At 44.6% G+C, this 26,617-nt stretch overlaps 1 protein-coding gene across 2 annotated transcripts in view; it reads left to right on the top strand.

The window, feature by feature from the left end:
• Positions 1–26,617, top strand: part of IQCA1 (IQ motif containing with AAA domain 1) — a 146,546-nt gene that overhangs the window by 54,169 nt on the left and 65,760 nt on the right. For both annotated transcript variants that reach the window (XM_038574286.1, XM_038574288.1), the window contains exons 7-9: positions 10,829–10,913; positions 19,196–19,324; positions 25,988–26,063. In XM_038574286.1, the coding sequence (XP_038430214.1) occupies positions 10,829–10,913; positions 19,196–19,324; positions 25,988–26,063 (290 nt within the window). The remainder of the gene's footprint in view (positions 1–10,828; positions 10,914–19,195; positions 19,325–25,987; positions 26,064–26,617) is intronic.

Below are 26,617 nucleotides of genomic sequence, written 5' to 3'. Positions count from 1 at the left end.
CAGGTGTGTGCTTACTTGCTTGCTGCTTCCCCAGGGTCTGGGAAAAGGGAAGTCAGAAGCATGTGATTATGGAGCTGGATCTTTATTCTGGACGATTTTTTTTTTTTTAATTACATATCGTGGGGCACCTGGATGGCTCAGTCAGTGAAGTGTCTGCCTTCGGCTCAGGTCATGAACTCAGGGTCCTGGGACTGTGATCAGTGGGGAGTCTGCTTCTCCCTCTCCCTCTCCCGCCTTGTGCATGCTCTTTCTGTCCCTCAAACAAATAAATAAAATCTTTAAAAATAAATAAGTGTAAATAAAATTACATGTCATGATTTTCTTCTTGTCCATCTCTAACCTGTTTGCATTTGGACTCTTGTCTCTGGCTCAGTCATTATTTCAGGGAGCATGTTTAGATTTCCAACTGGCTCGAAATCAGACCACAAATGTTTATTCCCAGAAACATAAATAGTTAAGTGGTAGGAAAATTCAATGTTATGTGTACCAATAAAAGCGATATGATCATCTCAACTCATGCAGGAAAATCATTTCATAAAATCACCCACTTCATATTTTAAAACTTAAAAACAGAAAGGCAAGGATTAATTCTTGGCATAACATAGTGCAAGCTGAATAGAAATAAAACCTTTACAGCTTCTACTTACTGCTTTTTTTCCAAGTGCCTCGAACAGTGTCTGGCACATAGTAGATACTCAATAAATAAGCTCTAAATCAGTGAATGAATGAGTAAACAAATGAGTGATAACATCCAGTATTTTTTAAAAAAAACAAAAGAAAGCCCTGCACTTAATGAAGAAACACTGGGGGCCCCTGGGTGGCTCAGCAGTTAAGTGTCTGCCGTCGGCTCAGAGCGTGATCATGGGTCCTGGGATCAAGTCCTGCATCGGGCTCCCCGCAGGGAGCCTGCTTCTGCCTCTGTCATGAATAAATTTTTTAAAAAATGAAGAAACACTGAAGGTGTTCCCATGAAATGAAAGGGCGGTATGGATGGCCTTCGCCCCTAATAGTCATCTGTGCCCTAATAAAAATTGTTTTCAGTAAGATGACATGAGAAAGAAATAAGAATAAATATTTTAAAGAAAGTGGCAAGATGTAGGTTTTAAAAATCAATGTTAGACTAAAGATGGAAGAAAAATATGCAAAAATTTAAGAAGTCTATAAATGTTAACAGGATGGAATAAAAAGAGACATGAATAAATGGCCAGATATGCCACATTCCTGGTTAAATGGAAAGAGGACACATCTGCTCTAGGTAATTTATAGAGAGAGGTTTATTCCAATTAGAATCCGAATAGGCTTATTTATTGAACTTGAAAACATAATTATTAAAGCCATTAGGATTAAAACAAGAGAAAAACGACAGAGAAGGGCAAATGGCAGTGTGTTTTCAAGTATGTTATAAAGAAAAATAGGGACGCCTGGGTGGCTCAGTGGTTGAGTGTCTGCCTTCAGCTCAGGGTGTGATCCCGGGGTCTCTGAATCGAGTCACACATTGGGCTTCCTTGCGAGGACCCTGCTTCTCCCTCTGCTTGTGTCTCTGCCTCTCTTTTTCTGTGTTTCTCATGAATAAATAAATGAAATCTTAAAAAAAAAAGAAGGCAAATATAATATACTCAAATGAAAGCATAAACATAAGATCAGTGGAGCCAAGTAGAGGGCCCAGGCCTGGACGAGCAGATGGAAATTCATAGCGTATGATAAATTAAGTAAAGAGAAGTCATGGGAATACAAACAACATAGTTACGATAACTAGATTGATTTAATCATTAAGACCAACAAGGAGTAGAAAACAGAATGGAGAATTTAATCCTCCTAGAGACAGGTCACAATGTTCTAACTTAAAGAAACAAAAATACTGTCAAAGAACATTGGACTAATTCTGTTGTAGAATTTACGAAGTCTGTATAAAAATCAAACCCTGAAATAAGACATAAAAGGAAACCAAAAGAACAAAAAAAAAAGAAATAAGGAAATCAACCAAATATGACATTTGTTTTTATTGTAATTTATTTTACTTGATTGTTTTGTTGAACTGCCAACGTAATTCCCATATGTCATGGCAAGAAAGCTCTACTAACACGTGCAGAGAAGAGCTTCATGGCCTTCCTCCGTCCATTCCCACCGCCGTGAGCGAACCCAGCTGCACCTCGCTGGGTCTCAGCTGCCCGGTCTCCACGCACCTGCAGACAGAAACACACCCGGGAGGCTCTCCTATCCCCTCTTGTCTCCAAAATGCATGTCACTTCCCAGCCTGGTCTTTCCCCTTGATGTCCTATGAGCAGATTAGTCTCTGTGACTGCTGAATTTACTCATGCATACGCGCGTCTACGCAGTGCCCGCAGCAAAGAACAGATGGAGTCAGGTCCAGGAGCGGAGTTCCACCATGAGGCTTTACCATGATTATATAACCATTCCCCAGAGGGTGATTATTTGCAGGGTTTTATTGCAGTTTTTTTTTTATTATTATTTACAGTTTTTGCCAGTACAAACTGCACCACAGAGTACGTCTGCTTTCATTTCTGGGAGGCGTCCCAACAGTGGAACCACTGAGGCAGGCAGTGTGTGATTGTGGAAAGTGTTCAGGGCACACGTGACAGCGAAAGTGTTAGGAATCCTTTGTGTAAGGGTTGGTGCAAGCGCAGTAAGCGGTTGTGGTGAACAGGGGCACCCGAGGCATCCAGGCACAAGTCCAAGTCAGGATCTGGGCTCTTCCCTTAAGGAACCATTTGTCTTGGGAATAAGTCGCTTGAACTCCCACATTTCCAAATTCCCTTCTTTGCCAAATGGAAAGAAATGCTTATCTCGAACCATGTCTGTAAGGATGAAATGAGAAATTACTTTGTGAAAGGCATGCGTGAAGGTGCTCTGTAAGCACTCACGCAGCAGGCGTGTGAGCGATGAGAATTTCTGCGACACGAGTGGATCCAAGAAACGAGGAGACACAGATGCACGTGGCACATCGCAGAGCGTCCACCCCATTAGCAGCCCAAGAAATACAAACTCACATCTGGCTTCCATTTTTATACTCAAACGGGTCAAAACCCCAAAAGGCAATATGGTGAAAGCATCAAGGAAGGAAGAGAGCTAACGCATCGGGGCATGAGGTGAGCGGCTCGCCGGGGACGCCGGGCCCCACGGAGTCGGGCTGGGATCTCCCTTCCCTGACCCCTCGGCCAGGGCCTCCCGTCAGCAGCCCCGGGAGATCTTCCGGAGACCCGGCAGGCGTCCAGGAAGGCCGCACCACCCATGCCCTGGACTAACCTCTCTGATAAAATTTAGCATGAGGAAATACCTAAAAGAGTATTTGTGAGATCTGTCAGTGCACGTCCTGCGGCTATTCCACGTCTGGAAAAAGCACCCAAATGTCCTGCAACGGGAGCTGAGACAAGGGCTCAGTGATCATATTTTCTCAACAAACCGGGCTCCGGCCTGACAAGAGATCCTTTTTCTCTTCCTGGTGCGGAGGAAGTGGACTGCACAAGGAGATCGGAACAGCGTGGCACATGTTTGAGTGTGAATTCTCTTCTTTCGGAAAGGGTCCAGGGCTGCCTACCACCCCGCGTCCCCCAGAGCAGAGGCGGTGGCCCGCGGCGGGTGGTGGGTATGCCCAATTGTAATCTCTCCCACTGAAGCTAAGGCGACGTGGGCAGCCCGCGTGGGGCAGCTGACCTCCCAGAACGCGCTGCTGCAGGTAGCAGGAGACACCCGGGATGTGTGACCTGGGCTGGCTCGGGGTGCATGGCAGCTCCAGACAGGCCAGGTGGGCTCCACAGGGTCCTGAGTGCGGAGGCAATTTCTCTCCCCCAGTTCCGGCCTCCACCTCCTGACCATGGAGCCCTGGTGGAAGCAAATCTTAGGCACAATAAAGAAATGGCCTTGTCACCCTGCCGGATACAGGGCTGGGATACTTCCCACTTGCCCCATGAAGCTGGAGAGTGGGCAGGAGTGGCCACTGGCCTCGGGGCAGAATGGGGCCTCGGGTCCCCTGTGCTTCAGACAGGAGCTCCTCTCTTAGGCTAAGAGAAGCTCAGAGCACCTGCCGTACCTGGACAGCCGGGGACAGGGATTGGAAGTGGGATCATGGACCAAGGATTTGGATGCGGGTGGGGGCCAATCAAGTGAGCATGGATTAGGACCAGTGGGATCGCTTTACTCATGTGAAGCCCATAATGGAAGCTCAATTAGAGGAGAGCAGGTGTTATGGGTGCAGACCTCGCTTAGGGGCCAAAAGGTTGTAGACTGTCACCCTAAATAACTGATGGTGCAACAGGATTGTTAGAAGAGACTGGAAGGAATGTCAGACCACCACAGCTATCCAACCCTGGCACGGCTAGAACATATCATCACCTAGAAGATTAGTTCTCTGGCAGGGATGCAGACTCAGTGGCTCCTCGGCTTCCTTCTTTGGTAATATTCCAGGAATGATCAGTCTCAGTGATACGGAAGTGTCGTTTATTTTTGAGAACTATTGAACAGCCTCTAGAGTTTGATATATATCGCACAGCGTTCCTACATCTTTCTAAATATTTTTAGAGAAAGGGTTACATGAATAACCTCAAATAAAGCCTATCTTTTGGAACTTGGACTTGACTTAAGACAAGTGAAATTTTGTTCCACAAAGCTGAATTCTTGCTTTAAAGCAAACGTGACCGCGATGGGATGTGCCCGCATTTGTTTGCGGGTGACTAAATGCTAAGACTCAGAAATATCTGACAAATCCATTCATCCCAAGCTCCTACCTGCTTCTCAAGCTTTGTGTTCTCGGACAGTTTTCCCCTTTCTTGCCTCTACTTTTCCGTTTTGTTCTGTGGACTTGGGTGAGAGGAGAGAGGCCTCGCCTGCATGGTTCAGGTGATCTTTCATGCAGCCATGTGACGAGTTCCATTATCTGCATCCTGTGCTCCGTTAGGTGCTACACTGAAACACCTGCTCTGGCCTTGCCTGTTGCAGTGATTGGAGGACAAATGGAAGTTGGGGTGGCAGCAGTTGGGGGGGGGCATCCAAGAATAGGCATCGTAGCACAAGCTGTGCATTCACCTGGCCAATCAGCAAAATGATGAAAGTGCAAAGATAACCCGATGCCTCTGGACTCAAGATTCGAAGTATAATTGAGGGAAAGCTGTGACTTCAATAATTATGCACAGAGACCACATATTTAACACAACAATTTTGCAGAGATTGTTGTGTTAAAACTTAAGTAGAGAAGATCCTGGCATCTATTTAAGGGTTTTCCAAACTGCAAAGAGAAACTAAAGTAATTATCCAAAAACATCCTTGTTCTTCTCCACCCCAGATACACCTACCTCAGCTAGGCCTTTGGCTGTCAGATAGGAGGAAACAGGTTTTGTTTAGCCAAAAATTCTCTTTTATACAAGATAGTCAGGGAAGAACTCTCTGATACAATGACATTTGAGCGTGTGTGTTATCTCCTCGGATGAGCATGTCTCTGAGGAAGGACAATCCAGGCAGACCAAGGAGCAGCTGGGAGTAGGAGAGCAGAAGGAAGGTGGTGGGGCTGAGCCAGGGAGGTGCAGAGGGGCGTTTCTAAGGCCACTGCAAGTGGAAGAAGCATGTAATTTAATGTCCAAACCAGGCCTCTTAAGAATGAAAGGGGGTGCTGTTATTAATTGCCTATGAACCAAGCCTGTAAGCAGGGACATAAAGTTAACCTGTCCAGACACCATATAGACATTGATTTCACTTTGAGGGAGATGGCTGACTTTGAGTGGAGACAGGCATGTTATGGCTTCAGTTTTGAAAGGATCGCCCTGGCTGCTGTGAGGAGCGTAGTCAGAACAGGAGCAGTGGGCTGCAGGGAGACCAGTTCCTCATAGTAAGGCAAGTGGAAATGGTGGTGGCTGAGACCAGCACAGGCAATGACAGGCAGTCAGACCACAGGTGTGGTCAGAAGGTAGAGCCAGCAGGGTTGGCGGGTGGACGAGGTATGAAAGAGGAGAGCACAAGAGCGGGATTCTAGGTTTTCACCCTTGGAACCACTAGAAGAACAGTTCGCATTTTCTGAAATGGGGAAATACAAGAACAGGAAGAGGTTTGGGGGGCAAGGTGAGAATGAGGGCTGAGTTTGGGCCCTCTGAGCATGAAGAACTCACTGCACTTTGCAGGGGGATCCTGGGCAGGCAGTTGAATGGAGGCCTGCAGTCCCAGGGGACAGATGAGCAGGAGACGAGGTGTTGGGAGAGGTGAAGCATGCAGTGAGGTTTGAAATCATGAAACTGGATGAGACCCTGATGGCCGTGCACAGAAAAGAGCCTAAGAATGGAGGCCTGGGTCCCCCGGCACCTTCAGGTAGGGGAGATGAGGAGGACCTGGCCCAGAAGGCTAAGCAGATGGTCAGCGGGGACAGGAGAGCACAGAGGGAATCCAATTAGCCCTTCATTTCAGAAGGAAGGGACAGTGGAGAGCTCAAATACCGATTACAGACCATGCAGTCTGAGCTCCTTCTGTGTGAGGCAGAGGAAGGGGCCCTAAAAAATGGAAGGTCAGCGAGAGAGGCAAGAGGAAAGGAAGCCAAGGAAGAGAACCTTCCAGAAAAGAGGACTCGGCCATCTGAAAGATCCACGGAGAGCAGAATGGAGTGGTAGAGCATCAGGGGAAGTTAGCAGCAGCGAATTCATCGCCAAACTCATGGATTAGCTTCCTAGGGCAACTGTAACAAGTACCATGACCGGGGCAGCGGAAACAGCGAGAATTCACTCCCTCACAGTCTGGGGCTCCAAGTTCAAGACCACTGCTGTGATGTTGATCCAGTTGCTTCCATGAGCCGACTGTGAGGTAGGCTGTTCCAGGCCTCTCTCCTTGGGTGTGGTTGACCGTCTTCTCCCTGTGTCTTCACACAGTCCTCCTTCTCTCCTCACATGGTCCTCCCTCTGTCCTCACACAGTCCTCTCTCTGTGCATGTCTACCCTGGGGTCCTAATTACCCCCTTTTATAAGGACACCAGTCATATTGGATTCACGCCAACTCTCTCCATCCAGTATGACCTCTTCTCAACTAATGCTATCTGCAATGGCCCTGTTTCCAAGTAAGGCCACATTCTAAGGTCCAGGGAGTTAGGACCAAGCTAGCCCATCATGGAGAGCAGGGAGTCCCTTCCACCAGTGACAGAGGAGACCAGCCATCTCTACCTGATGGCAGTGCCCCACTCCCCTCCCCTAGGACACATTCAGACAACCGGTTGCAGATCCTGGAGAGAGGTGGGTAGGAGAACTTTCCAGGCCAAGAGCCCATCATTTTGCAATTCCAGTTGTTTGAATAATGTCAATGTTCACACCATGAGTCAGCCCTAAGCACAGCAGTGGGTTTTCTCTATGGGCCCCACTGGTGTTCAGATACCGTGGGTGGTGAACATACACGTCTGCCCAGGTGAAAGGACAGCCTCCGCCCCTGGTGATCCGGGGACTGCGGAGAAGGCAAAGATAGGAATGAAGTGCCCATGCGGGGAGCAGCATCCAACAGAAACCAGATACGTTGTTTCCACTTGTAATCTTTCCTGACACCATGTCATTGGAGGTCCTCAGTCACTCCCTCGGAAGTCCCCAGATGGACTGTCACCTGCAGCCGATGCTGTCAGCGCCCAGCTATTTCTGCCAGGAACACGATGGGGGCCAAAAAACATCCTCTCCCCTCTCCCCAAGTCTGAGGTTTTACAGCTCACAGGGTGCTGAGCTCAGAGCGCCAAAGCCCTCATCACCTCACAGCTTCCTTATGATGCGCAGCAGGAGAGATCAGCTGTGTCCCGGCTCTGGCACCCTGACTTGGGAGAAGGAGGCCCTGGCCCCATCTGTGCCATAGCACACAACTGAAAATGTGAGGCTGAAACCCAGCAGCCACGGAAACATAACATAAAATTCAAAACGTGTTTTGTCTCAGTGTGCGCTAGGTGACTAAGTCACGGACAGGAATAAGAGGAGAACCCCAATCAGTGCGAACCCAGGGCGCATCCGGAATATCCCAAAGCAGGGAACCCACCGCTATGGGGACAGAGGACTCCTTGCCAAGGGAGGGAGAACATGTGGTGGTGTGAGCACAAGGAAGTGTGTGTGTGTGTGTGTGTGCGCGCGCGTGCATGGTGCATGTGTGTGCATATATGTGTGTGTACTTGCATGTGTGTGCAAGTATATTGCGTGTGTGCATGTATGTGCATTATGTGGTTATGTGTGTACATGCAATGCACACACGCAATGCGCATGCACACACATGCACACACACAATGCACAGACGTGCAAACACACACATGCACACACATATACAATGTGCACATGAAGGTGAGACAAGCCTATCAGGCTACACTATCATTTCTAGATGTAAATTTTAAAGTTAATCTTTTACATGCAACAGTTGTTGCATTCTTCAGGGTCAAGACATCCAATTTCAGATTATCATGAATTACTTAACCTAATGTGACCAAAAAAACTAAACATGTTCTTTTATCTGTTAAAAATAAATATAGTTAATGCTATTCTCGCAAAAAAAAGTACTACGAATCATGTAATATTAAATCTTACTATAACGATTGATGTGTAATATAATTAAGAATTCTACTGTAGAAATGGCACAGGGAAATCCTCTCAGTTTTTAGTTTATGTAAGTTTCTAGGTTTGTTCTGCATCCTCAAAAACACTCAAGCTTCAAAGCGTGGAAATAAAATTAGACAGTGGAGCTGCCTGTAAAGGGGGCCGTCAGGGGAATGGGTGGGTGCACAGAAGAGAGAATGCTCGCGCTTTTAGTCCCAATGTGTTCATAGTTTTTATCCAAGACCTGTCAAGGCCAAGTGAGGCACAAAACCAGACTGACTATGGTCAGGCAATTTAATAAGAGTTGAGATTTGAGTCTTGTGGACAAGCAGTGTCTGAGGTGAGCTATATGTACCAGCCGTGTGACTGTGGAAGGTGAGGCATCGGGCCAAGGGCTGACGTTTTAGTCTTCAGATCACTCTCTCACATCACTGCATCCAGACTCTAGTTGGTACTAATCAGGTGTTTGTTGATTGGATGGATGGATGGATAGATGGACGGACAGATGGACGGATGGATGGATGGATGGATGGACAGACGGACAGGTAAATGAGTGCATGTGGCCACCAAAGTAGCTACAATGATGGTCGCTTCATCGACAGAAGGGCACACTTAGTGTGAGGTCGCCTCCAGCGTCCTTGTCCCTGCATTTGTCCACACATGCCCCATTGTGTTCAGTTCCCTTCAAGACAAAACTGGGGACCTATGTCATGTTCCTACCGAACGAGCCACAGGAAACCCCACAGACGGGGCCTGCTGGCTCCTCGGCACGAAGCAGTGGCCCCAATTCAGAATCCTTGTGGTCTTCACCATCATCTGCCTTTAGCAAAAAGTTTAATTTAACAATATCCTTGAGGACACTGTGAAATATAATTGTATTAACTCTTGACCCTTGACCACACAGCTTTGTAGTATTCTATGTGACATAACTGGAAGTGCACCTGAAAGCCTCGGGCTGCACCCCGAAGTCCGATGGCCGTGAGGAAGCGCTCCTGTGAGGTCATCTGCTTTAGGCTGACTTAGCCACTTTCCGTGGGGAAAATAACTGACAAAAAAAATAATGTTTTTGAGAAATGTTTTTGCAAGAATGAACCAAATGAGCTTGAAAGAAAAGCTCCGACATAGCAAAAATTAAAATTTTAGAAATCTTGTAATCACCTCTGTGAGCCTGAGAGCTTCTCATCACTTAGACTTTCGGTTTTGAGAGCAGGGGAGTTATTAATGAATGTGATTTTGATATGATGAAATGTGCCAAATGTGAGGACAGATTTTCTTCCCAAACTTCAACCAAAACAGCATATTGCAGCAGAATGAATACAGAAGCACATATGAGCGTGCAGCTAACTTCCATCAAGCCAGACGTTAAAAAGACTTCAAAGATGCAGAACAGGAACGCTCTTTCACTACTCTTTTTTTTTTTTTTTGGTTTTGGAAAATATGCTAAAAATGCTATTTATGTGAACATATAATGAGCTTATTATTGTTATCTTTAAGCGAAGTTAAAATGTGTACGTTAGAAATTTCTTGGTTTTAATATCTGTTACAGTAAACATCAATAGCTATAAATCACATAAACAAAAGCTCTTTGAGATATTTGGAAATTTTCAAGAGCATAAAGGGCTCCAAAGGCTGAAAGTTTGAGAACCACTACTGTGGTCTCATCTTAATCCTTAGATTCTCTGCTTCGGTGGATTCGTGGAATTTAGAAATCATTAACTACCCATCCCTCCTGAAATTCCTCAATATTAAATTGCAAAGTCTGCTTTTTAAAATGTAGAAATTAGACGGTGGCACACATGCACAAATTACTACCTGGACCCCACAGGCGATGGAGCCTCAGCCCTATGGAAACCTCAAGCGGGCCCGTGCGTCTCACGCACTGTTACTAAATTTGTCTTCACCAACAACTCCATCCTTCTGTTTAGTTTCAAAACCCTGTGTTTATCTTAAGTTTTAAACAGGAAGAAATGATTTGTGCTTCTGTCTTCATTCCTAACTCAGGCACAGAGTACCTCAATAATTTAAAAAGAAAAGGGGGTGGGAGGAAAGGGAACAATCTGTTCTAGAGAGAGGGGTGTCTGTCTCCGAGTCACAATGACCTGGAGGAAGCAAACCTCTAGGAACGTGACCGGGTCCTGCTGCTCCTTCGAGGCAGGGTGTCCGGCCCCATGGGGCAGGGAGCCTCCCCCGTCACCGCCCTCGCCCATCTCAGTGACCATGCGCAGAGCCAGCCAGTGGGACTCTGAGGACAGAGTCCATTCCTACTTAATTTCCCTCTTTTTCTTCCTCAGGAACTTAACTGGCATGTTTCCTGAGTACCCTAACGTGGAAGAAGGAGGGTCAGCAATTATCTTTTCCAACAAGACTCCGCAACAGGTACGGAGATGCTGGAGACATAAAACACGAATATACTATAATCCCGTTTCTGTAACTGTACACCTGATGGGCTCCTAGTGTTGGTAGGTTTGGGTGATTCTCCTGCAAATATTTGCATGGAGATATTTTGATGTCTCATCAATTATGTATTTTTAAATTTACTTCAAAATGAATTCATGCTTTCTCCTGTCTTACCTTTGAGAGAGATGTGATAACAGAGTATTTATCACAGAAACCAAGAGAAAACTTGCATCGTGCTCAACAGCAGAGCACTAGAAGCATTGCTATTAAAATTATCATGAAATTCATGCTAATATACTCCAGCTGATATACTGGACTACACAAAACTCAAAAAACAAAAAATATCATAATTGGAATTAAAATCATGTGAGAACTGGAGAAAATATTTGCAACATATGGGATGATAGCTATCTTTCATATATAAAGGGTTCTTAGGAAATATTTTTTATTTTTTATTTTTTATTTTTTATTTATTTATTTATTTTTTATTTATAATAGTCACACAGAGAGAGAGAGAGGCAGAGACACAGGCGGAGGGAGAAGCAGGCTCCATGCACCGGGAGCCCGACGTGGGATTCGATCCCAGGTCTCCAGGATCGCGCCCTGGGCCAAAGGCAGGCGCCAAACCACTGCGCCACCCAGATATCCCCGGTTCTTAGGAAATATTAAGAAAAATCTGAACACCTCAGTAGAAAAGGAGGCAAAAAAAAATGTTACCTTGATTTTTAAAACCTTTAAACTCACTAGCAAAAAACTTAAATCTCTCTCTCTCTCAATAAATAAATAAATAAATAAATAAATAAATAAATAAATAAATCTTAAAAAAAAAAAAAAGGGCAGCCCTGGTGTGCAGCGGTTTAGTGCCTCCTGCAGCCCAGGGTATGATCCTGGAGTCCTGGGATTGAGTCCCACACTGGGCTTCCTGCATGGAGCCTGCTTCTCCCTCTGCCTGTCTCTCTCTCTCTCTCTCTCTCTCTGAATAAATAAATAAATAAATCTTTTTAAAAAATTTAAATATAAAATAATGTTCCTATAGCTCTTTTCATCTATAGGATTGGTAAAAATTTTAAATCCTGGTAATCACTAGAGTTGCTGAGCATGGGGAGAGAAGTCATTCTCCTACATTGTGGCTGGATACATAAATATATAAATTAGTGTGACCTTTTTGAGGGACATAAACCAAGTAAATATCAAATGTGTATATTACTTTATCCATAAATGCTATTTAAGGAATTTATACTAAGAAAATAAGACATGTGGCCATAGACTAGAGACAACAAACTTTTTCCATGAAGGGCCAAATAGTAAATTTGTGAGGCTGTGAAACATACGTTCTCTGCCATAACTATCAGCTCTGCATGAACTACTCATTCTAGCATGAGTGTAGACACAGACAGTAGGTAATGAATGAGCATGGCTGTGTTCCAATAAAACTTTATGTACAAACTAGGCAGCAGGCCAGATTCGGCCCATGCAATATGACTTGCTCACCGACCCCCTGCCGTAGATGATTGAAACAGCTGTTGGTGGCTGCCCCGTTCATCGCATTGACAAAGAAAGCAGGCTACTGTTCACGAGGAGGGAACTAGTTTAGGAGCATGAAGCACTACACAGCAGTAAAAGCTCTGCTGCAAGTCAGGGTCTCTCCATCTCAGCACTGCTGACCCCACGGTCAGCCTCCTGACCCCCCACAACCCCATGCACCCCTGAGTGAGCTGTCACGATTAGAGAGACGTGCTCTTTCCCCAGCCCCCTGTCAGAAGCTGATGTCAGCTCCTCAGCCCCCACTCCACCCTCTGGCAGACTGCTGTCCTCCTCAGAACTCAGTGACCATGTACTGTCCACCCTACCATTTGGTAGTTCATCAAGCCCTCTCCTGAGTGACTGTCATTTCAACTCGATGTTATTTCTCTTTTTTACATGGTTAGGTCTTGTCCCTGCAGCTAAATTGTCAGACACAAGTTGTGTCTTGAAAGCCCAGGACCAGAAACCGAATGCATTCCGTGTTAGTTTAGAAAAGGTAATGATTACAGAATTGAGAGTGTTGGTGCAATTTCTGAATTGTGCACAAGAAACATTCAAAAGTAAGGTTAGTCTACTAAAAACAAAAGAAGATGAAGATGTCTGGCTAATACTTAAAATAAAACAAAGAAGGCCACAAAGCAGCATGACTTGTAAAGACAGGTGATTGAAGAGTACGAACAGCATAGCAGGATGAACCAGTCCCCCCACACGCTGGGTCTGTGATTTAGATGAGCTGACTCGTGTACTGTACCTGCAGCAATAGGCATGGAAATCCCAAAGGAAGTCATGATAATTGTTACTAGTGGGAGCAGGAGGATGAAGAGACAGACCAAGCATGACCATTATGGCATGTACATAAATACTCAACTTTATGTTTGTAAAAAGCAAGCAATACAAACACCTTTTACAAAGTGAGCATAATCACGTCGATATCAATGCTCCAAAAGAAGACCAAATACAAATAAAATCACAGATTAGTCTTCCTTACAAGTATTAATGCAAAAATTCAAACTGAAATATTAGCAGACCAAAACCAGCAGCACACTAAATAAGCAAAACACTGCAGTCACATGGCATTTATTCCAGAATGCAAGAATGTCTAGGGTTGAGGATGTCTGTGAATACACTGCTTCCTGTAAAATGATCCAAAAAAAGAAAAACATAAGTTCATCCCTGTGGATGCTGGTGGGGCATTTCACGAATTCAGCATCCATTCTTGATTTTAAAAACTAAAACGAAAAAATTAGAAGATAGGGATAGTTGTTTAACATGACAAAGTATTTCTTAGTTCAAGGTCCAATATTATGCTTAATGAAATTTGCTAGAAACCATTCCACCAAGGTCATGAAAGATACAAAGATGGCCATTGTTACTGCTCTCCCCTAGGATCCACTGAACACTATTGGACACGAGCAAGAACATAGAGATACAGAAATTGGAACAGAGGAAGCAAAATGATCACTCTTTATAGGTACGCTCTACACCTAGAAAAGCAAAGAGAATAAACTGAAAACTAAAGAGTGTGAGAAGGAAGATGGGGAGTAAGTTACAGAGAGCAAAAGCTTTTATGTGTGCAAACAACAGCTAGATAGAAAATACAACAAAATGGTCCATTTACAAACAGCAACAACAATACAAAGATAAAGCATCCAGGAACAAACATAATAATAAATGTGTCTTCTCTGTGAGGAAAAGCTTTAAAAAATGTGAGGGATGCAAATGGAAAGAAGGAAAAGCATACTGTATTCTTGGGTAGGAATACTCCACACACATCTCATAAATACATCACATCTCCCAAACATCAAATGCACGTGTGATATGATCCAAACAAAAATACCAAAGGCATTATGTTGGGGGTGGAGGCAGGCCACATGGAAGGTGACCAACCTGATTCTAAACTTCAGGTGAAAGCAAATACACAAGAACAACCAGTAAAATTCTGAAAACACATGTAATGAAGAAGAACTAGCCCTGCCGAGTATTGAACCATGCTATTAAGAACCCATTGGCACAGACAAATCACTATAAAGACAGATCAGTGGAAAAGAAAAGAAAATCAAGAAATGTACCCAAATACATATGTCAATTTAGTACATAGTAAAGATGGCATCTTACCTTTCTTGGTAAGGGGAATGTGTAGAATAACCACATTGTCATCTGAAAAAAAAAGAAGAAAAGTAAATCTCTATTTCTTTATACCTCACCCCAGGATGATTCTGGATAGATCAAAGATTTAAATGCCAAACAAAACAAAACAAACAAACAAACAAACAAAAAAACCTAGAAGAAGCCAAGGAAGAAATGCTATACCCTTAGAGTGGGAAGACATTTCTATGTCTGTTGCACAACCCAGGGCTCATAAGAGGCACAAAATGAAATTTTAAATGGCACACACAAAAATTTTCTAACCTGCATGGCAAACCTACCCCAAGTGAAGTCAAATGACAGATGACACAGTAGGATAATTACTTGTAATAAGCACCACAGACATGAGATCATTTTTCTCATATATAAAGAGCTCCTACAGCTCTATTAAAAAAAAGATCAATAACCCAATATTTTTAAAAAGCCAAAGGATATGAACAGACATCTCTCAAAAAAGAAAATGTAAATGGGTTTGAAACATAATAAAAGATGTTCGACATATAAAAAGATGATCAACCCCACACATAGAAATGCAAATTAAAACTATACTGACAGACAAAATTGATAAATTGAACCTCATCAAAATTCAAAACTTGCACTTCAAAAGATACCATCCAGAAAATGCAAAGACAAAAACAGACTGGGGTAATACCTGATAAGAGATTTGTATCCAGGATAAACAAAGAATCTCTTGCATCTGAATAAGAAGACAATTCAATCAAAAAATGGGCAAAAGACTTAAATAGACAATTCACAAAGGAGAGCTAATTAGCACATGAAAAGATGCTTGGCATCATTAGTCTTTCGGGAGATAAAACTACTGTGAGACCATTTCATTCCCACTAGGATGGCCATAATCAAGAAGATAGGCAGTAAAAAATATTGTGGGTGTAGAGGAAGGGGAACTCTCCTGTGGTGCTGGTAGGAATGCAAAATGGCGCAGCCACTTTGGGAAAGGCTTGTCCATTTCTTTAAAGTTAAATATAAACATACCAAATGAGGCAGCAGCCTGCTGTCAGTACTCTATCCAAGAGAAGTGAGAACATGTCCACCCAAAGGAGTTTGTACACGAATATAGGAGCATTACTCGTAATAGCCAAAAAATTGGAACAGAATAAATATCCATCTATCAACCAGTCACTGGATAGGCAGATATGGTGCATCTAGACAATGGAATATTATTTGGCAATAAAAAAGGAAACACCAATTGAGATACGCTACAACGTGGGTAGACTCAAAACCATGATGCAAAGGGAAAGGAATCAAACATGAGAGACCACACATTATATGATTCCATTTACAGGAAACGTCCAGACAAAGCAAATAGAGGCAGGGAGGAGATTAGCCGTGGCCTGGCCAGGCGTGAAGGACGAGGAAAGGGACTGATAGTGGACACGAGGGGTCACACTGGGGTGATGGGAATGTTCTAAAACTGATATATGGTGATGGCTGCGCAACGCAGAAAATGTACTAAAAATGATTGAATCGTACTCTTGGAATGGGTGAATGTATAAAATGTAAAATATGCCACAATAAAATTATAATAAATCATTATGAAAGAAGAGAGGTGGTGGGCCAGATTTGGCCTTCAGCCCCCACAGTTTATTGAAAATATGGTGGCTGGTTTAATAGGGCAATATAGTGCACTTCTCACTTTGGGAGGTTTTGCTATAGCTGAAGAGCATGAGCAAAGTTAATTCAGCACTGGCATCTAAAAAAAGAAAAAGAACTAAAACAACCACAGTGACATACCATTTCTTCAGCCGTTCCGTTGGCAAACATCACACACTGTGTCACCCTGTGTCAGAGCATATGGGGAAACAAGCACTCGCCCGCATGGCTGGTGAAAGTGTAAACTGGCACAGCCCAGTGGAGGCAGTTTGACAGTATTACAGCTGCACATACCCTCGGTCCAGCAGTTCTCCTCTTAGGAATTTATCCTGCAGATATGCTCACATACCTGCAAAGTGATTTTTGCATGCATTTCTTTGTGCAGCATGATTAGTAACAGCAGACGATTGGAAACAACCTAATTCCACCGGTAGGAGAATGGCCAGATAATCTACGGGACACCCGTAAAAACAGAACAAGGAAGCCCTTTAGGTACTGCTATGACAAGTGGCCAGGGACATTATTAAGAGGAAAATACACAACAAGGGCAATGTGTACGATACACTGACATGGGTATAAAATGACCAATCGATGGTTACATCATGTATTTGTATGCATGCATGTGCACATATTTGTGTGCTTTGGAAGATTTTGCTAGAGTTGAAAATCAAGAGCAAAACAAATTCAACACTGGCCTAAAAAAAAAAAGAGACAAACTCCACACACTATTTTCAAGTGTGTGAATAGCAAGCATAACACATCGGAGAGTGTGTGTGTGTGTGTGTGCGTACACGTATATTTGCATATAACTATATTAAATATCTCTGGAAGCACCTCCAAGGTATTGAAGCTCCTTTAGAAAGCAGATCTTGCTGGTGGGCTCACAGCATGGGAGCAGAACATTTCACGACACGCTCTTTTGTAAGTTTTGAATTTGTGGATCAGGTGAATATATTTATCAAAGTCTTAGTAAACTAAGTCAGGATATAGAGGAAATAAGTAATACAATGGAGAAGGCTTTAAAAGATATGCTGAATTGTGCCACAAATGAGGATTCCTTTTTTTTGTGTAGCTGCTCACATTTTATGCATCAGGTCATTTTTTAAAAATTGTCTGTATATTTTTCTGAAAGCTTCCAAACATCCGAAGGGCCAAAAAAAAAAAAAAATGTTCATGCTCCCTACATGCTCCAAACATAAAAGTCCTGAGTAGCCCCAGTTTGGTTCTGAGTTGAAGTGAGCTTGATCCCCAAGGAAAACACTGCCACTTGAACAAGGGACTTTTAATTCCATCTAAAGACACGCTTTTTATTACCAAATAATGTACGCAACACATACGTCACCTCTTACCCTCGCCAGCACCCTCTCTGTGCCTCACCCCACCGAGAGCTTCACTGGAGCCTTGGGATGGGTTGGCCTCTGGACAGTGGAAAGGAGACACATGACTAATGACTAGAGTGTTGTTTTTAAGCCCAGATGGGACCAGAATATCCTGCTCTTGTTCACAGTAAAGCTATCTGTTATATTTTTTAAAGTGCGAACTAAGCTCCTAAGAACAACATAGGTATAAATATAAAAAAATGTAATACTAGAAAATAAACGTCTGCGCGGTAGTAAATCACTAATAAGCCGTAACAAGTAGACTTGACCCCAGGAGGGTGGTTAGTTCGACGTAGTAAAGGTGAAAGGATACTAGCCCTTTTGTTTCATTGCATACTCTGCTCTCCAGAGATTACCACTGAATTTGGTGTTTGTCATTCCTTCATATTTCTTTGTTCTTTGATTACATATGTATCCTGAAACCGTAGAGGGTAATTTTTCTATTTAACTGTATGTATCTTGTACGATAGGATAAATTTACGTGTGTCATTCCGCATCTTGCATCTTTTCTTTCTCCGTTGTGAAGGTCATCCTGGCTAGCACCTGTTCGAATCCCAGTTCAGCATTGGCCAGTTGTGTGTCCTGGGCCACATGGCTGACGTCTCTGTGCCCCCTTCTCTTATCGATAAAACGGGCTGGTATCAGCTCCCATCCGTAGGCCGCATTTAGCAGTAGATGAGTTCATCTTTAGTACCGTGCTGGGCTTACCATAAGTCCAATGGATGGAAGCACTGACTTGATTTTAGGAAATGAAACTAGGAAACTAGAACCCAGAGAAGTTATGCTACTTGTCTTGGTCACATGACCGGTGATGGGCAGAGCCCCGGGGTCTAACAAGAAATGGGTCCCATCACCGTCACCCTCATATCTCCCAGAAGTCGTGGCTCCCCACCACAGCAAATGGGAGCTCAGCAAACATCCTTGTACAGAACAGATCATATGGTTTTTCATTATATGGTTTTCATTATATGGTTTTACTAATTCTCCAGTGATGCTGATCCGATATGAACCAGGTATTTCTTAAGAAATATTTAAAATTTGGGGAGCATAAGTGGGATTTTGTCACTGCAGGACATACAGATTTAATCACAGGTGAAAGGAAGCAACCCTGAGAAGAGATGCATGATCATTTACGGGAAAGCAAAGTTACTGTAAGATCAACTGTCACGCAGAGTCCAGGCAGGAGTCACAAGGTGTCCTCAGCTCCTCTGGGGAAGAGGCGTGGGCAGGCCTGGCACACAGGCTGCGGCAGAGACACCAAGGAAGCCATGACCTCCCTCATGTTTATATTCATAGGAGCCCTGGGGACCAGAGCAGCTCTGAATTGGGGGGCAGAGGGGGCTGGGTTCAGAAATGTCCAACCTCCCTCAGCCTCCCCATCATCTGCCCCCACCCCGAGATCTGACTGCGGCCTCACTGTTGAATCCAACCAGAGGCAGGTGGCAGGAGGTGATGTCCCCAGAAGGGTCGGCCTCAGACCCAGAGCAGGGCAGGGAGGGAGCAAGGACAGGTCAGCACAAATACGTCCTCCAGACAGAAAAGGGGTCCTCATCTTGATAGGGGTCCATGAAAGTGAGAAGTTGATTTTGTATTTCTTGCCAGGTCACTGAAGATATTATTGCAACCCAAGAAGAGGAGGAGAAAAACAAAAAGAAAAAGAAGAAGAAGGCAAAGAAACCCAAGAAACCTAAAAAAGAAAAGGAAAAGAAAGAGACAAAGGAAAAAAACAAGGTAAGGGATTTGGAATTTTAAAAGAAATTTTTTTTTCTTTTAGGTGGATTTCTTGCTTTCAATCAATGCCATCGCCTCAAATCTCCTGAGATTGCAGTCATTTGTTTCCTAGGAAACCGTTCTACCAACTGTTATTCAATATTTTTTTATGTTCCTCGATAACTGGTCATCCTCTTCTCTGTGACTTATAATAAATACCTATTAGCATAAAGGTGGTTTTCGTGACTTCGATACTTTATGCATTTATTCACATATGGGATAGCTTTGAATTTTTATTCCTCAAAATAAATGATCCCCCTCTTCTTTCCTCAAGGGTAGAGATCAGAAAAAATGCTCGCAAACCAGGTGACCACTACAAAGTCAACATAATCTTAACTACTTTAACCAAAATGTGTTTGTTCAAGTTTATCACTTTTTGTTGACATATTGGATGTATTTTAATGGAAGTTTTTGTTTCTTACTACCCAAAGGATAAAAGGATATCAGATTTCAAAGAGTGTCACTTTGGGCCAGGCCTCCCCTCCTGCAGTCGGGAGAGGATGAGGCTTTACCAGGTGCTGCTGTCACGGGGCAGGAACTGGAGGAGTCTTCCTCCAAGCTCGTGGACAGGTGCGCGCTCCCTGGACAGCGTTCTCTCAGCAGAAACTCCTCCATGGGAGATGGCTGGAAGCTCGCATCACCCTAAAGCATGATCATGTTTCAAGAGGCATTTCTGCACAGACGGATCCTCCTTCACAGCTGACCAGAACTCTGACCTGAATCGACTCGGGAGAATGGATCCTTAAGGGGTATGTCCGTGTGTGACTCTGTCCAGAGGCAGAGATCCATCTCTTGCTCAGGCCGTGGCAGTCACACTCCTCGTGTTCCAAGAGGTGCGTCCGGGAGAGAAACGAGACAGGCTGTGTCATCAAAGACAAGCGACTGGACCAAGGAATCGGAAATTGTGAGCAGGGGAGAAAGGAGGATGGTGGATATACAATGGCAACACCCAAACTCCACAGAAATGCAACATTTTGCTTTTATGAAAGCCAACATTTTGTGATGAAAGCCAACATTTTGCTAAAAATCTCTTGCATGAGGGCACCTGGGTGGCTCAGTTGGTTGAACATCCGACTCTTGATAATGGGCCAGGTCATGATCTCAGGGTCCTGGGATGGAGCCCCAAGTCGGGCTCCGTGCTCAGCCTGGAATCTGCTTCTCCCTCTCCCTCTGCTCCTCCCCACCCCCTCTAAAATAAATACATAAAATCTTTAAAAAAAAATCCCTTGCACTATTGCAGGCACCCAGCTGGAGGCAACTGCCCCTTTTGCAAGGCTCACCTCCTGCACCATGATAAGCAGAAATCTTCCAACTTCCCCCACCTGTCTTTGTCCCTTTCCTTAACCATGTACCATTGCTGTGAACAAAAGAAGAGAGACCTCTTACTGCTCGCTCTGGACACAACCCACTCCACGGTAGTCCCCAGCTACCCAGTGTGTCATGCTGACCCCTCACCTAATTCCTCCCCAGGAATTGTTCCGGGTCTAAAGGAGCCGCTCCATGCAAAGTCCCAGCACCCTGCCCAGGGAACTGCATCCAGGGATAGCCATGTTTGGGTACAAAGACCCAGTCCCCTCATGGGACATCTCTGAATGGTTCTCCTGGTCCTGGGCTCCCCGTGGGGTCAGCTGACAGCTCACATCCAGTCACATCACATCTCAGTTGCATCAACTTCTCTGTCCGGTGCTGCCTGTCTCCCTTCTTCCCTGTGGGTGGTGTTCCCAGTAAACCACCTGCACAGCCTCCATCTGAGCATTTCCAGGGAATCCAGCCCATGAGGCCACCTGTTGCCCGACTGCTGGCCCCAATGCTTCTAACTTGTTGCAGAAAAAAATAAGACGGGAGCTTACCTGATACGGTTAATTTTTAAAGCCCTCCTCTCACTTTGCAAGATAATTTTGAAGCAGTGCCTAAGAATAAGGACAATTGGAAGAATTTCAATTTTATTCTAAGCATTCTCTTCCGCTAAATATGCATTAGGGAGTTTGACACTTGCTAATTAAAAATTCACTGTTAATGAAGCTTGTTCCATAAAAAATCTGAAATTATCAGCTACACAATCTGGTCTTTGTTGAGTGAAGGTATTTTATTAACTAGCTATTAAAGAGTCATTTAATGATGAACAGTTTGGGACAAAAAGCAAAGTTTGAGTGTATCAGCATTTATGAAGTAGTTGCAAATGAAGGATTAAATCCTTCAGAGTTACTTAGAACTGAATTTATTCATGAAAAGTACAAGTCTACACGGTGATAACATAATCAATGAAAGAATAAATGGTAATCTCTAATGAAAATTGATATCATCACATTATGTTCCTACTCATTACTTAGAGGTCAGATCATCTTTTCTGTTGACTTTTTAAAGTCTTACTCTAGAAGCAATCCCAAAGCCTCCAGAAGCATTCGTGAGATGAGCTATTCAAATCCTTGTATGAGAATTGCTATTTGACCAGAAGAAAAAGTCATCTATTATTCACCCTGGTTAAAGAGTAATGCAGGGGAGACAGAAAACTAGTTTTGTTTAGCTTGCATAGATACTGACCCAACCCCAACCCTGTTTCCCACGGTGGCACAGCTGGGAGGTTATCCTTCAGGTATTTTTATAAACTTGGTCATTTCTCAATTGCCAGTGCATATATAGTCAGAAAACTTGGGAAAGACCTCATATTAACAAAAAACTGAGGATTCTCTGGATATTTCCACTCACCTCCATAAATGGAAAATAGACGCTTGTTAAACTATCACCCAAGGACAAGCTTCATCAATCCGCAAGATGGCTACAAGTGAGCATAAGTGGCCGAAGACAGGGCGTCGACAAGGGTCAGGCAGTGAGGGGATCAGAAGGCTGGACGGGGACCGGGGACTCCAGGCAGGATTCCAGGCAATGGGTGAGCCAGAGAACCATAGGGCCATGTCAGGGCAGGGATAACAGAGGCCAGGGAGGGTGTGTGGTGTGGGGCTGGGAAAGAAAGCTTGGAGCAGCCATGGATGGGGCCTTTGGGTGCTGTGCAGAACCTTCCAGAGAAGACAAGAGTCATCCTGGGGGTAGTGACTTGAGCAGACCTGAGTTGTGTGAGTTGTAGTCTAAGGCCTGTGGTTTGTGGCCAAAGTTGGGATGGTCCGTGGGTGAGGAAGTGACCGAGGCAGGGAGACAGGTCCAGGTGGTGACCACCATGAGACAGGAGTCAGGCTCAGTGCAAGCCCAGGGCCCACACAAGGACAAGTGTGGGCCAGGGGTCGGAGCACCTCAGAAGTCTGCATCCTTCCACATGGGAGGACGCATTGAAAACCAAACATCATTCACAAGGTAGAGAGCGAAGCAACTGAGTTTTGTTTCCCTCGATTTTTTCTGAAAGTAATGAAGAAGGAAAGGTACATCCAGCTGGTGATGCGAAGATCTGGGCTTATAGTCACCAACACCCGTCCCTGGCTCACAAAGACCCACCGTCACCCTTTTAAGATTGCTTCTCTTCACACTTCGACCCTTGCCTGGGGTCACCTCTATCAGCATAAATGTGTGTCAGAGTGACCTGCCCAAAGCACCTCTCTAGTGCAGCAGGCACGAGCCCCCCTTAGACACTCTGTTATTCAGAATTATGAGAATCAGTGAGTACCCCTGGGTGTCTTGAGACGTTTGAACCTGGAGATGCCTGGGATGAAGTTTAGGGGTGAGAATTTGTAAGTTTTGCAGTCCCTGCTTGGATTTCCAATCTTCGGTGGGGCTGGCAGCCTGAGAAAAGAAAGGGCTGTTATGGTGGGTCTCCATAATCGTGCACAACATTTTAAAATAAAATAACTGTGGGAGCACCTGGGGGCTCAGTTGGTTAAGCGTCAGACTCTTGATTTCAGCTCAGGTCATGATCTCAGGGTCTTGGGATCAAGCCTCATGTCGGGCCCTGCACTGAGTGGGGTGATTCTCTCTCTCTCTCTCTCTCTCTGTCTCTCTGTCTCTCTGTCTCTCTCTCTCTCTCCTTCCCTCCCTCCCTCCCCGCCCCTACTCACATGCACTCATGCTGTCTCTCTTAATTAACTAATTAATTAACTGTGGCTGGTAATCTTACATTCATTTGACCATTTCATCAAAAATTTTGCAAACAATTTAACATTGAAAGCATGAAAGTTTTCAATTTTGTATCTGGATCCATCTGGAGACCTCTATTCTGAGATGCTGAAGGAGAAAAGCAAAGAGATTGGTCTAGGTGTTTTCACCTCACCAGAGCTAGTAAAGGAAAAACATAGAAACACCCTAAACACTTTCAAAGATGAGCTTCCAGGGACACCTGGGTGGCTCAGTGGTTGAGCATCTGCCTTCAGCTCAGGTCGTGATCCCGGGGTCTTGGGATTCAGTCCCACATCAGGCTCCCTGCGTGGAGCCTGCTTCTCCGTCTGCCTGTGTCTCTGCCTCTCTCTGTGTCTCTCATGAATAAATAATTAAAATCTTTTTTTAAATAATAAAGATGAGCTTCCAAAAATTAATCATTTCATCCCCTAGATGAGAAAATGAACATCTACCTGTACCTTATATAAAAATTCTCTCACCATGGATCATGGACTTACATGTAAAACTATAAAACTTTTAGGGAAAAACATCTTCAGGATCAAGGGCTCAGCAAACAATTCTTACACTTGACACCAGAAGCATCCATAAAAGGAAAGAGTGATAAATTGGACTTCATCACAATAAAAATTAAAAAAAAAAAACCTTTACTCTGGGAAGAGGATGAAAAGACCAGACACAAACTGAAAGAAAATATTTGCAAGCTATAGATGTGACAAACGACTTGCATCTAGAATATATGAAGAATTCTCGAAATTTAACAGTAAAAAAAAATTCATCTTTCTTTTGGATCTTTGGTTTGCAAACCATCTCTAAAAGATAAGGACATCCTCTGTTAAGAATATGTGATGGTTACCCTACAACCCAGCAATTGCACTGCTGGGTATTTACCCCAAAGATACCGATGTAGTGAAACACCAGGACACCTGCACCCCAATGTTCACAGCAACAATGTCCACAAGAGCGAAACTGGAAGGAGCCACGATGTCCTTCGACAGATGACTGGACAAAGAAGATGTGGTCTGTATACACAAAGGGATATTTCTCAGCCCTCAGAAGAGATGCATACTCACATTTGCTTCGACATGGATGGAACTGGAGGGTATTATGCTGAGTGAAGTAAGTCAATCAGAGAAGGACATTATATGGTTTCACTCATACAGGGAATATAAGAAATAGTGAAAAGGACCATAAGGGAAAGGAGGAAACTGAGTGGGAAAAATTAGAGAAGGAGACAAACCATGGGAGACCCCTAATTCTGAGAAACACACAAAAGGGTTGCAGAAGGGGAGGTGGGTGAGGGGATGGCGTGACTGGGTGACGGGCACTGAGGAGGGCACTTGATGGGATGAGCACTGGGTGTTATACTATATGTTGGCAAATTGAATTTAAATTAAAAAAGAATATGTGATAGAGGGGCGCCTGGGTGGCTCAGTTAAGTGTCTGCCTTCAGCTCAGGTTATGATCTCAGTCAGGGTCCTGGGATCGAGCCCTGAATCAGCCTGCTTCTCCCTCTCCCTGCCTCTTCCCCCTGTTTGTTCTCTCTCTCTCTCTCCCCGTCAAACAAATAAACAAAATCATTTAAATATATATATATGCTAGAGAAGAAAGCTAGCGTCAGGAGGACATTCTCTGCCAGCCAAGAGCCATCTCTGCAAATGTGCTTTCGGTATCAAAGTCACAGCCCTTGTCTGACAGTCGCTTTAGGAGCCAGAAGAGGAGCCCCATGCGATCCATCCTTGCACCTCTTTTCTCTTTGTTGTTTTTCAAGCCATGTGTTGAACCACTTGGGCCTATTTTAGGTGGATTGTCTCTGTCCGGAACTCGTGATCATGTGAATCCTAAAGTCTTCTCTACGTCCACCTAACGTCGTGCTAAATCCTGGCAAGAGCCTGGCACCCAGATCCAGCACCACGAGCTGTAAAAGGTGCCGTTTGTCTGCAGCGCCACCCAGCCTCTCCGTGACCCCCACGCCTCCCTCTCCCGCCGCCTGGCCCACGGAGGTGCTGCTCCACGCTGGACCACTGAGCCAACCACGTTCTCATACCATCTTAGGGGGTTTGCAAACTAAACTTTGTACCACTTCACAAAGAGGGAGAAGCACGCGTTGCGGATTTCCAGAGGCTGTTCTCAGGAATGAGGCCATCATCGTAGACACGTCCTCTCCTCCAGCCTCTTCTGACATTCCAGCCAGCTTGACGTCCCTACAAGGACTCAGGCTGGGATCAGCTTCCAGAGCTAAGAAGGAACCCGATTGTCAGACAAGCCCAACGTGTGGGGTACCCCCGGAGAGGCAACTGAAACGGGGGTGCCACAGTGAACCTGCAGGCAGGGCTGAATTTCTAGAACCATCCATGCCCTGGATGGTGGACACAACGCTCCCTGCTCAGACTGGCCAGCAGGGAACCTGCCCGGGTGGGTGGCCAGGGGCTGGACCTTTGCTCATAAGCCAGAAAGAGCACGTGTGCCTTGGCACAGCCCAGGCATGAGGATGTGTGTGCCTCGTAACTGTCGCATCCGGGTCAAAGTAGGCCTGTAATCAACAAAAATATCATTTTTCCTCAACAGGAAGAAGATGAGGGATGGAAAATGTCACCGAGTGTGTTCCTTCCCATGATGGAGGAAGGAAACAACGTGTACAAAGGTTGGTGCAGGAGAATATGGGAAGGCAATGGGTTACCCGTCCGCCCAGGGTGACCCCTGGCCCGAGCACCCGGCCTGTGCGGGGAAGAATTAGGTGCTCAGCCAGGAGAGGCTGCAAACGTGCAGCTCATCGCCAGCACCTTCTGTCGGTCTCTATTTTAAAATTCCTTTGAGTCGCCGAAAGGCACAGAATCAGTAAAAAAAAGCCAGATATGAATAGTACGAGGACGTGATCTAAACCTCCATTCTGTTTTTGAACCCCTAGGACCTCAGCTGAACATTCTCTTGCTGGGAATGAAAGGGATTGTCCCGGATTGTTTAAATTAATAAATCAATGCCTTATGGACAATGAAATGTTTTAATCCTGTCAGACCAAGACAGGTGTCTGAAAACCCACACATGATTCTTCTGTCCATTGTTCAGCATAATTAGCACCGTGGCTATCATCTGAGTAGAGCTGCAGGTGTAGGCATTGGTCTTTCGGGCATTTCTATTACAATTTACTGGAACAATTGTCCACGTCATCCCAACACAGAATGACCTGCCACGATGACC

The sequence above is a fragment of the Canis lupus genome, chromosome 25 (assembly GCF_011100685.1).
Source record: "Canis lupus familiaris isolate Mischka breed German Shepherd chromosome 25, alternate assembly UU_Cfam_GSD_1.0, whole genome shotgun sequence".
Classification (NCBI taxonomy): Eukaryota; Metazoa; Chordata; class Mammalia; order Carnivora; family Canidae; genus Canis; species Canis lupus.
The sequence above is the reverse complement of the archived record's forward strand: the minus strand, read 5'-3'. Positions and strand labels throughout refer to the sequence as shown.